We start from the raw sequence: 13057 nt of genomic DNA, 5'->3' as shown, positions 1-13057 counted from the left end.
TGCTAAAAATAACTCCCTCACGATGATTCCAACATAATATTCTATCAGTAGGAAATCTTGAAGGAAAAGTTGAATTTAACTTTAATGAGGCGTATACAAGTCAAGTTGGATGCCCATCTATGCTTAAATTAGGGTTGTCTAAAAAATTTCAGCACCAACTGAAACCGAAGCAACCGAACAAAAAAATCAAGAAACAGGTGGGGGATAAGTCGCGTCGTGGGTTGCCGGATTGGAGAAATCGAGTGCAAATGGTTAAAAGTTGTTGGATTCAGATGAGAAAATTAATTCTGTCGGTACTCGATCCAACCGCATATAAGTGTGAGAACTTTTTTTTTTTGAAAGTCCATAAGTGTGAGAACTTTAATTTGAAATAAAGTTGATATAGATAAATGTGGAGTGCAGCGGCGAAGTCTATGACATAATAGCCCTTGTCACTACTACTACAAATGGGTGCATTTATTAGTTACAGTTGTGAAGTAAACCACTAACACCATTTCCCCATGTGACTCCTTCTCTCCCTTGTTTCTCACACCCTCTCTCAAAACCAACCCACACCACATTTAATAAATCACGCCCTTTACCTTTACCACGCTCTTTTCTAATGACTTTCTATGCTCTTCTTCTCTAACACACTTTTTTTTACCATGTCCTTCTTAGAGTTTGTGCGTTTGGGTGCTCTGATCAATGAGACCATCTTGACCGTCGTGAGATGCAGTGTCGAGAAGCTCCTTCGGATATAGTAGCCCGGTGAAAGTGTTAAGATGCAACAACGCCCCGACCTTGTCAATATGCAGTGTTGACTTTGGTGAAAGTGGAGCCCTTTGGTTGCTCTATCACCATCGAACGAAACCCCTAGATCTTTTGCTACATCAAGCCTTCAACCACTGCCATGGAAGCACCACAATCTGTAGTTGTTTCATTTCATCTACTTACTCTCTGATTCTTTTCTTTTTTCTTTTGGTTAATTGATTATAGCACTGAACTCAATCTGTGCTAACCGATCCGAAAGACCCGATAAGCCGTCTAACCGTAAATTCGTGAACAGACGGTGACAGGCTTCAATTTATATGTGTCAGTTATGATCAGTTTGAGCTTTTTCCACCTGAAACCTACCGGTGGACAACCCTACTCCTTATCTCTCCAAGATTTTCCGCCAATGAAAATTGTGGAAAAAATCTCCTCTAACCAACGAGAAGAAAGTGTCTTTTACAACTCTCTCCAATTGTCAACATCAGATCCTCTCTCTCTTTCCTCATAATTCACATAACTCTCTCTCCATTCACGCATTTTGTCTCTCACCCATTCCCTTTTCACGCTTCTTTTTATCTTTCTCCATGGTGGTGAGCTCCAAGCGCAAACCATGCATGGAGACCACACCTACCGCCACTCTTCTCTATGTCTCGCCTTCTCTTTGTGTCTCCCTCCTTCTCTGACCAAGGTCACCACCACCACTCCTTCACCTTGTCCAAACCACTGTCTTCCTCCATGGCGAGCTTGCAAAGCTTGCTCTTTTCTCCGATTTGATGCTTGAAGGACATTTATGGGTCAACACCTCACGTTTCTAGGCGAAGGAGGTAAAGATCGAAGTTGTTCCAGCCAAGCTATATCGCGACCAAACTTCAGCGAACCACCACACCTGCAATGACACTTTATGACCAGATCCTCCACCTTTTGAGAAAACCAACCCCATCACAATGATCCTCGCCACGAGGAGAAGAAGATCCATTGGCCTTCTCTGTCCCCCATCGTGCGCCACCACGCGATGTCTGACGAATTTTCCAATGAAAACTTTGATGATGTATTTCGGCGAAGTTCGACGTCCTGTCATCATGAGACCACCAACATTGGAAACACCATCATGTCCGCAACAAAAACGACTGATCAATTTCCCCTATGTTCACATTGTCACCACTCCCACCGACGACCACCGTTTTTAGAAATGAAGGTACTTTCTTGAAGAGCTTCCTTCCCTTTCTTTGAATCCGAGGCTAAAACAAAGAAATGAGGAATTTTTCCCCCTTGTATGTCGCCTTTAGCTATTGATGACCCTTAAACGAGTGAGGAAGTTGTATCCAGGATAGAGGAAGGGGGTATGGAGCGCGATGACGCATTTGCGATGGAGCTAGAGGGAGGAAGGAAAGCGAGTCAGTGCGAGAAGCCAGAATGTGATCGAAATGGAATCTCGGCTTAGGGAAGAAAACGGCCAAGGTAAGGGCACTTCAAGCTTATGGACTTTAGCGTGCAACTTGATTGTTAGATTGTATGAATTTTAAGTTGATATTATGATGTTTAAGTATGGACATTAGCGTGCAGTTTCCCTTAGGAAAAATGATATCTACTACTATTGGACAAATCATCTAATTAAGTTTCGGATTTTCGTTCACAAAAGTGTTAGATTTTATTATATTGAAAAAATATATATTCTATTTTTAAAATGTAAAAAAATTAATATAAAAGATTTGGCCGAATAATTTTTAGTTTTTTTTGTACATCAAAAAATTAAAAGAATAATGTAAAGTCTACAAGGCTAACACATCCCTAGCCAAGATCAAGACGATTAAGGGGATACTGAGAGCTAGCTCCAATCCTAGAAAGGCAATCAACCGCTTCATTCGCATCTCTAGAGATGTGAACGAGACTAATGCTCAAGTCACGGTCCAAGAGAAACCGAAGGTCAAAGAACTTAGAGCATCTCCAATGCAAGGTTCTTAGTTCTTATTTCTGATATAAGAACTAAGAACTGAGTTCTTGACCATTAGAGGGGGCTGACATGGAGTTCTTAGTTCTTCAAAATAAGAACTAGTTCTTTTTTTTTGAGAAGCCAAAAGAATATGCACGTAAGATAGCACTAGGGGTGCTATAACCAATATAGAAGTAATGAAGTAGAGAAAAGAAAGAAAACATACCATAAACTACATATACCAAGTGGGACAATAGAATTACATATTTAGTACACCCCCCACTGCCTAGAATATGCTACTTCAACAGCACAATTTGCACACCCATCTTAGTAACTAGAAGATCCAGAAATTTAGCAGATTTCCCAAACACTAGTCCCAACCTTGTTTTTCCATTCTATCAATTGTAATGATTTAATTCCTCCTTCCAGGAACTTCCACTAATGTGCTTAGAGTCACCAAATGTTGTTGTACAATTCCTATTTCTTATCCAACACAGCAGCACACATTACCACCAGCATACAAAACGTCTTATTATGAGGCTAGAACTATTGTTACAGCAAAATACCTTGAAGGCACACCTTTGGATTAGAACTTCACTCATAGAAAGAGTAAGTAAAGCCTCTTGCCTTGCATCTTATCCAATTCCACGATCTAATTTTGATACCTTCACACACTTGGTCCACATCAAACACCTTGTTTCTGAATACTACATCGTTCTTGACCAACTAGATTGACCAGATACAGCAACACTAAACAGCTAATTCTCCCATTTTCCCCCTTCTTACTCGTTCCACTATGCTGTAGAAAGTGTTGTGAGTAGTCTTGAGGGAGAGCAGTTTGGAGCCCAAACCAAACATAACACTGACCATACCCCCCCCAACCATATCTGCAAGAAAATAGCAAGTGTTCTATATTTTCCTCTGATTGTTGATACAATGCACACCTACTAGTCTGGCCCTGCTAGATAATTCCTTTTTTCTGAAGATTATCGCGTGTTTGAATCCTATTCAGAGTGGCCCTCCAAAAGAAAAGATATAGCATTAGATGGAGCTGGAATTTTCCAGAGGATTTTGTACACCTCTCCTTCCACCTCATCATCGACCAACTGTTGCACCTTGTAAGCCGATTGCACCAAAAATGCACCTTCAGGTTCTTCAGTCTAGATCCAAGCCTCGCTTTCACCTGATTTTAGTTGGACAGATTGAATAGTTTGTAGCAGATTTCCCAGCAATTGTTCTTCCAAGCTGAATAGTTCCCTTCTCCATTGCATCTTCCATTCCCAATTTCCTTCCTTCCACTCACCCATACCACCAACAAACTCAAACTTTTGAATAGAGATGTCATAGAGTCTTTTAAACGGCTGTTTTAAATTCTGGTCCCCTGTCAACCTTTTATCATGCCAAAATAAGGTTTCAGTCCCATGCCCTAATTTCCTGTATACATTCCTCATAAACCATCCATCTTCTTCCGCACTAATCCTTCATATATCTCTCCACCAGTTTGAACCAATACTCACTCTTCAGTCCGAGTTATTTCTATTAAAACTCCATACATAGCATTCAGTACCCTTACCCATAAGCTATGTCGGTCTTGTAATATTCTCCACCTCCATTTAGCCAATAGTGCCTTGTTAAACATTTCTAAGTCTCTTATCCTCAAATCTCCATCCTCCTTAACTTTGCACACCACCTCCCATCGTACCCAAGCTAGTTTCCTTGCCTTCACTCCAACTCCCCACGGGAAATCACATTGAATCCTCTTGCACTGTAATAGGACTGATTTGAATGCTTTAAAGAAGGAGAAATAGAAGAGTGGGATTGCAGACAACACACTCTTGATTAAACAAATTCCGCCTCCGAAGTAAAGCGTTGTTTGCCTCTCGTCAATTACTTTTCCAAGTACTACCCGAATTCTTCTAGCCAAGAGTTTTGAAACTATTTTGTATAGGCAGCCAACTAGGGAAATTGGTCTATATTCCCCAAGGTCATGTGGGTTGGCCCCTTTAGGAACTGGGGCGATGAATGAGGCATTTCCTTCTCTCGGCCACACACCGTTCTGGTGAAAATCAGCCAATAGTTTCAAAATATCGTCCTTGAGAATTCCCCAAAACTTCTTGATGAACCAAAAGTTGAAATCGTCAGGCCCCGGGCTCTTGTCTCCTTCACAATCCCACACAGCCTCTTTTACTTCCTCTACATCAAACTTTGCAGTCAACCCCCTATTATTTGCCTATGAGATGCATCCTAACCGAACCCCCTCCAATCTGATTCCTTCCCACGCATTACCTTTGTATCTTTCCTAAAAAACAGATTTATTCTCCCCTTAACCAGATCTAGATCATCCACCCAATTGCCATCAATATTCATCCCCCTGATTTCATTAACTCTTTTTCTCCAATTCACAATCTCGTGGAAGTACCTCGTGTTTGCATCTCCTTCTTTTATCTAGCTTTCCCTCGATTTTTGGTACAATAGCGACTCATTCATTGTTGCAAATTTCCAATAATTAGCAAGCTTATCCTGTTTATTCTGAATTTCCGCTATCAACAATACTCTCTCGTCCTTAATACAATCCAGTTCATTTATTTCTTCGACCAACTTGTTGCACTTTCATTGCAAGTCCCATATATTCTCCTTGTCCCAAGTCTTAAACTTCCCTTTGAGAATTTTAAGTTTCTCCTTTAAGACGTACGCTCCCCAGCCTTGAACATCAATCTCTGCCCAAGTTCCTGTTACAAACTCTACAAATCCCGGTTCCAGCAGCCAGCAATTTTTACATTTAAATGGTTTTGGGCCCCAATTGACATTCACATTTTTCAACGATATTGGGCAGTGGTCGAATACATCTTTGCTTAATACATAATGAGCAGTAACAGGCCAACAAGTCCACCATTCTTGAGACACAAGGAACCTTTCGAGTCTGCTCTTAGATTGCCCGTGTTAGGCCTGTACCACGTAAAGTTTCTTCCAATTAGTGGTACATCATCTACTTCCATACGTGTACCACTAGTTCTTATATGAGGAGTTTTACTTTTTGAGTTCTTAGCATTCTAATGAGGCTACCCATCCCCATTCTCAATTGCACTTGGTCAAAAGAACAGTATGTATTAAGCTTGACAGTTCCAACTGGAGGCATCTTCCACCTTGCCGAACCCAAGGCTACAAGGCACGACGAGAGCCCACTAATAAGGAACCTGTCGTAATCTTTTTGCTCTTGAAGAATCCAATTTACAGTACCCTCCACCGACCAGTTATTATCACCTAAGATAGCCATGTTCCTCCTCCTCCAAACTCCGATGCCAACAACGCTGCAACAAATAAGGAGCATGAGGCCCCCAACCTGCGACAGAATCCATAAATAAGGGTAATTTTTAGTTTGTTATCTTGTTGAATTAAACTAAATAAATTATATATCAGTTCTCATAAATATTAAAAATTGTTAGTTTGTTTTGTGTTTTTGTTAATTTTACGAAGAAAACAAATATTAAAAAGTGAACTAATCAAAGTCAATTATCATAATATTTATTTGTGATATAAGATATCGTTAGATGTATAATACTTAAATAAATTTTGGAGGCATTAAATTTTAGATGATGGGAATTGGGATGGTGTACTAATTTAAAGTTTTAAAATCTCTAACTTAAAGATAATTTATAAATGAAAATTGCACTCACCTCCTTCAAATTTTATCTTTATAGCATTTACCTTCCCTTTCTTAAATTTGATAAGATCATCACATCATCAGCGATGTATCTAGGATTTTTCTGTTGGGGGGCGAAATAAAATACTAGATTTTTTACCATGAATAGTATATATATATATATATATATATATATATATATATATATATTTCAAATCATAGAAAAATTATTTACATTGATAAACTGGACAACTTTCTTAAATTAGGATCTCCGGAAACATCTAAATAATAATATCTTAATTGAAACGGCATCTGACTTTGATCGATGGCCAAATCTTTGGGAGGGTCTAGATTAAAGATATAATTTTTTTTTAAATTACATATAGTCAACACGATATTTGAAATTCTTGGGAGGGGGGGGGGGGCGAGCACCCTGCCAACCCCCGCTGGATACACCCCTGCACAAAAATTGATCAATGCATATATGGGAGTAAATTTACTATTCTTATTCTCTATGTAGATTATATTTTACTTACTTGCAATAATCATGATCTACTTATTGAGACCCAACAATATATTGTCAATGTCTTTTGACATGAAGAACCTTGGTGAAACTTCTTTTAATTTATTTATAATGTAGTAAAATAGAGATTTCTAATTTTTAAGGGAAAGTAAAAAACTTTTAGAAAATGTTCGGAAAAATATCTAAAAGAATACAAGATTAAATATAAGTCTGAATACAATTGAACCAATGCAAATTTCATCCTCATAAGAAATGGAATATTTAGCAAGGGAATGCAATAATATTTGTTTGTCTATAAATGCAATAATGTTTTATTCACCAATCAATTCCACCTCCACCTTGGGAGGTAGTGCAGAAATGAGAGAGAAATAAGTGATATGATAAGTGATGTGACAAGAAATGCAGAAAGAGATAGGAAAAAAAAATGAGTGGAAATGAGATGGAAGATAAATGAGGTGTGTATAAATCATTACTCGTTACTAGTATGCAGAGTGTGATTACAAAAATAGAGATTTCTAATTATTTGATTGTGAAAAAACATTTACATGATATATAATGAGTTTAATTTCTATATACTAACAGTGTATTTTTTTTTTACATAGTCAACCAATCAGATTTTAAGGATGTAAGAAAATATATTTTTTAATTAATTTCATTAATTGACGTGACATATCCTTACAATCTGATTGGTTGACGGTGTAAAAAATCATTACATTGTATCATATTTTTCTCATATATAATTAGAGAAAAATGTAGGTGCACTTTTACTGTAAAACTCTCAATAATGTTATAGAAAGTTAAATGAATATTTATTAATAAAAATATGATAAAATATATGCAATGGGGTACACGGTTACCTAAAAATGCAAGCAAAATTAAAAATTAGGTAACATGTGTCTCTAACTTTGGCGCCATATATAGAAACAGACAAACTAACCAAACCTGTTTCTTCTTCTTTCAACTATGCCATTGCCATGTTTTTCTCTTCTTCCCCTCTAATCTATCACCAACGAAATCTTCGCCATTCTCTACGACAGCATTTTCTCTTCTATTCAATTCAATTCAATTATCATTATTACTCCATACCTTCATCATCACTCAAAATTAAATAAAAAAGGAAAATTAATTAAGCAATCAATTAATAAAGTAATTAATATTCCAACTTTCTCTCTCGTTTTCCGGGAAAATTTAACTACGCCGAATTTTCCCAGAAACGAGAGAGGCGGGTACGGGATCATGGTAGTGAGGCTCTGAAGATAGAGAAGAATTTGAGAGAGAGAGAGCAGCATGGAAGAAGAGTTTGATAAGGTTCAAGTTTCAGACCCGTCTATGTGCGGGGATGATCATAATGAAATTGATCTTGATTATGAATTCGACGCTCCTCGGTTCTTCGATTTCACCCGGCCGGAGACGTTTTGGGATGCTGATGAAGCACAACAATGGTTCGAATTCGCCGCGAGTTACCCGCCTTCACGTAAGTATATTTGAGGGAAACCAAACCTCCTAGTGATTGTGATGTTTTTTTTATTGTGTTTGGAAATGGGGTTTTGATTGGTTTGGTTTTTTGATGTGTTGTTGTGTGTAGCGTTTCTGGAGAAGTTGAGATGGGGAAATGCTGGTGCAATGGAAAATGTGAATATTGTTGCTAATGATGATTCTGGTCCTTGTGTGAATCCAGAACAAGGTACAACTTTCACTCCATAGGGTCTGCATTGCTATTCAAATGCCTCATTTTTTGAATGTTGATCAAAATTATTATGATAAGTATTGCATTATAGTTTCTTTTGATTGATGTTTTGCTATTATTTATCCATTTTCATGGTAGCGTGTGATTGCTCTAATAGCCAAATTTCCCTGCATTGAAATTTGGGCATCCATGGATGAATTTGACATTTTAGATGTCTCTCTATACTTTGAATCTGGACTTACTTTTCATTGATCATTAATCCGAGTTTTGTGTGAATCAAACGTGTTTTATTGAGTTCTCATTGTTTTTTTATTTGTTATCAAATTGCTTTGTAAGTGAATATCCTTTTGTTTCCAGGACTTGAATATTGCAATGCAACAATGCAAGATACGTTAAATGGTAACACAAAGCTTCTCAGCAAGTCAAGTTCTTTAAAATCTAAAGTTTTCACTTTCATGAAACCAACAGCAAGTCATTTAGCCAAGCAGAAGAATGCTCCAGAAGTCCAACCCCCTCGATATTTCAGAAGGTCTCAGTTATATCTCACCTCTTGTTTTGCTTCGTGATGGTGGATATTTGGCATCTTATTCAGTGTTATTGTTTGAGATTTTTAAAAAATACATATCATTGGTCATTCACTATGTTGCTATTTTGGATCTTACAATCATTGCTTTGACATTTTATATTATGAATAAACAACAACAAAAGTCTTATTCCACAAAGTGAGATTTGCTATATGGATCACCTGACGCAATTGTGCTCGATCAAAACCAAATTTTCAAGGATATTATTGACCATGAGGTCGCTTTTAATATCTTCCTACGTCTTCTTATGAATAGTATACTTGACATTACTTTTTTCTTGTGATTAAGTCATTTTTCCTCAGTAACCATGTTTTTATCCATTTCATTCTTTTCAAATCTGATTCTGAATATGTGCATTTGCTTATTATTTTCCTCCTTTATGTTCCTTACCCATCATTTCTTCTGTCATTCCTAAACTAAGCAGGCTTCAGAAACAGAATTCTTCCATAGATGGAGAATTGACCAAAAGACAGAAGCTTGAAGCTGGTTACTTGCAAAAGGTGTGCTGAAGTTTTCATATATATATGAACCTTTCGTTCTAATAGTTCTAAATACTTAACTTAGGTGAATTTAATTTTGAATCCTTAATTGTTCATCACATTCTTGTCACTCACTTCTCACATTGCCTGTTAATGCTTTTAGTTTCGTGTTGCAATGTTCATGTGTATCAATTAGGAAAACCAAACGTTTGGCTTCTTTTATTTTTTACATTGAAGTCTATGTGCTTGTTACATTCGATTTTTCTTAACTATATGCACTTATTTTAATCTGAGTTCTGTTTTTTCTTTTGAAAATGCATGTTTATTGTGAACATTTGATGCAGTTGGTGGATTTTTTTTGGTATTCATGACAGGTTGCTCGTCTTAAGCATCAAACTCTCTTTACACATAAGAAAACCAAGGAGGTAACCAGTTTTTCAGGAAGCATAGTTCATAATTTGTTTGATATGAAGCTTCAATTATATAGTTTGACAATTATTTTGTTGCACATGAGGAATGTTGGTACTAACTAGGACTATCTATGTCTAATTTTGAGTTGTTATGTAGGTTGATCGTAAGCCAAACGTTACTATTCCTAGAGAACCTAATTTGGTAACAGCCAGCAGGGCACAAAGACACAAGTAACTACTCATATCATAATATTAATAGCATCATAGTCATTGTTTTATACCTTCTCAGTGAAATACTACATATCCTATGTGATAAATTTTTGAGTGGTGTTGTGCCTGTTGATAGGTCTAGAACTAATGTTGAGTCAGTTAAACATACAAAATCAAGTTCTCGGGTGATTAAAGCACAATCCTTAAGTAAAAAGGTAAGTATTTCTTATACTTCTGCAAGAAATTAAGTACTTAATGACATGATGTAAATGTGTAGTTATTTCATGATCAAATTTTTGGACGTCGCAGGTTTTGGAGGGTCTGGCACAACCCTTTCGCAAGATGAAAACACCACAACCAACAGAATTTCAAGTAATTATCAATTTTTTAAAAGTCATATTGTGTGTCTTTTCTGATTCATTAATTTCTAATGGAATGCATTGAAAACGTGATATATGGAAGACAACTTAGATTTTTGATTTTCGTACTTATTTTATCTTTGACTTGTACTTTTCAGGTATTCCACTTGAAAACATCAGAGAGGGCACTGCAGCACGCAGCATCTAGTAATGTTAGTTAATTAAACTTGTGCTTTAGCTGTTGCATATATCCTTTGAGCTTTTTGCTCATGTTTTCAATTCACTGAAGAAAGATGATCAAGTTGTTTATTTTCAAGCAATCACACTTCCCTTATGGAGATGATATTCACAATTGGCAGTAGCTGATACCCTTTTTCCAACTGCAGGCCGGAGGTACATTGAATTGCAATTCTCTCTCAAATAGTGAAACAAAGGATCTCAAAAGGTATAAACATCTAGATTTCTCTTTGATTTTTACATGGTAAAATGTCTCTGGTTTTCTTAAAAAAAAGTGTTGTGGTCAAAGAAGTGACATGGGGTTCATTCTTGCATGTTATTGGAAAATTGTAATTTTGGTCTAATATAGTTCCATTTCTCTCATAGGACAAAATCTAGTGTTGGCTCAAGGCAGGAAAAATGTAAAATGATTAGCAAACTCCGAGGTAGCCTTGATGATAGGGTAAGTAATCATCAGCTAGTGTTCCGAGGTTCTTGCATTATATATGTGCAAAGTTTCTTTCTTTTTCATTTTTTTTAAAGTTAGTCTTTAATCATGAATATGTTTGTTGTGCTTGATCAGAAACTCTCAAGTAAAAGGGAAAGAGGAGTCTTCAGAAATATCAAAGTATTTCCAGTGGTAATGTATTGAGTGCATGTTTGTTATCCTAAATTAATCATGTTTAAGTATGTTTCTCATTGTATTTTTTATTTATTTCTTCATAGGAACCAAATGACGAGAGATTTGAAAATGAACTACCAACTGAATTATTTAGCAAGGTACTAATTAGCTGGAGTTCATTTTTCCATGATGATCTATAATTTTTTTTCTATTTATCTTGGGGCCTACTGTGCAGCTATCCCTGGCTTCTGAAGCCAAAAAAACAACAAAATCACCATCAGTGGAGCAGCCAATTTCTAAGGTTCATCTCTCTTAGCATTCTAATGACAAACAAAGGTTCGGTCTAGTGTTTGCTTCATCTCATTGATTCATGGTTATATTTCTATGATTCTATTGCAGGGTTTGAAGGAGAATAGACCAGAATCCTTGCGGCAGAAGCATGAGGTATGTTAGGGTACGTTTGCTTTTACATTCACTTTCAACTCAACGGAACATATCTCTATGTCTCATTTCATGTTTCAAGTTTTGGAAAATGTGATTTGGTTTTCAATATATGTAAACCGAAGCCAAATTTCAATCCAAACAAACTCAATGTGTGTTTGGATACCAATTAATGTGAGTTTGGATACAAGTTGAGTGCAACGTGAATGTATGTTTGCACTGGTCCAACACATATCCAAATAGCCTTGGTAGTAAAAGTAAATTAATTGAGTGTCCAACACATATCAAAATAGTTATTTCTTTAAGCTCTGTCATGAAAAAAATATTTTATTTCACAGAATATGCTAATCCAAATGCACATTAAGTTTTGTTGTATGCAAGCCTCATTTTTCTTTGTCAACATTTAATTTCTAGAAGATGAATTTGATCAGAGAAGAAATTCAGAGACTATGCACGAAGCAGTATCAATGTGAGTGAAATGGGCTCTCTCATGCCAAACCAAACCTGTATGCTGGCAAGTAGAACAAAATCTAAATATAATTTCTTTCTAGTTTATATATAGTACTATAGTAGCATCATTTGGCTACTTAAATATGTTAATTGTGAAAAAAAACTCATGTTTTTGACACAGGAACTTGGACATTAGCTGAAAACAAGTGGTGGTTCTTCTGATTGGTATTCATTAGTCTAGATACATTTTGCTTAAAATTCTATAAAAAAATCCCCTCAATAATTGGATACTCAACTGTAAGTTATATTGGAAACCATCCCAAAGGGTTCTTGGGAAATGATTCTAAAGCAAAAAGATTATTTAGGGAAGAATTTCTAAGATGGAACCTAATACCTTCATTGCACAACAAAGCTTCAGACTCTTGGAATTTCTTCCTCTTTTCCTTTTCTATCAAGCTGTGTATAAAGAATGGTACCAAATGTAATATCAATGTGGTCAAGTTTGAGGAATAAAAATACTAGTAAATTGCTGCTGGCTTTACTACTGTTTGTAACTCAAGCATTTGAGGTCTTTGCACCATTGGCTGAAGTTGATGGTGTGTTAGACAATATGAAGGTAATATGGTACTGGTAACTGGTAAGTGTCTATTTGTATTCTGTTTTTTCTTCCCATTACCTGTTTCACTAAAATAACATGTATTTCCATTTTGTTTTCTATTTTCAAAGTTCTTTATTTTTATTTTATTTTTTTTTGAA

At 36.3% G+C, this 13057-nt stretch overlaps 1 protein-coding gene across 12 annotated transcripts; it reads left to right on the top strand.

Annotated features, from left to right (window-relative positions):
* The first annotated feature begins 7807 nt into the window (after positions 1-7807).
* Positions 7808-12838, top strand: LOC130738443 (protein TPX2-like). 12 transcript variants are annotated; one of them, XM_057590424.1, is made up of 17 exons: positions 7808-8317; positions 8429-8527; positions 8888-9059; positions 9539-9614; positions 9968-10018; positions 10161-10234; positions 10350-10428; positions 10523-10585; positions 10731-10784; positions 10959-11017; positions 11176-11251; positions 11372-11428; positions 11515-11568; positions 11646-11711; positions 11810-11854; positions 12269-12320; positions 12483-12838. In XM_057590424.1, coding segments are annotated over exons 1-17 (1266 nt in total). In that variant the 5' UTR covers positions 7808-8130; the 3' UTR covers positions 12485-12838. The 12 variants fall into 12 exon arrangements, 6 of the variants coding, with proteins under 6 accessions (XP_057446407.1, XP_057446405.1, XP_057446404.1 ...); XM_057590422.1 differs by having other exon boundaries at positions 12269-12357; XM_057590421.1 differs by having other exon boundaries at positions 12269-12365.
* Positions 12839-13057: the final 219 nt, after the last annotated feature.

The sequence above is a fragment of the Lotus japonicus genome, chromosome 2 (assembly GCF_012489685.1).
Source record: "Lotus japonicus ecotype B-129 chromosome 2, LjGifu_v1.2".
Classification (NCBI taxonomy): Eukaryota; Viridiplantae; Streptophyta; class Magnoliopsida; order Fabales; family Fabaceae; genus Lotus; species Lotus japonicus.
The sequence above is the reverse complement of the archived record's forward strand: the minus strand, read 5'-3'. Positions and strand labels throughout refer to the sequence as shown.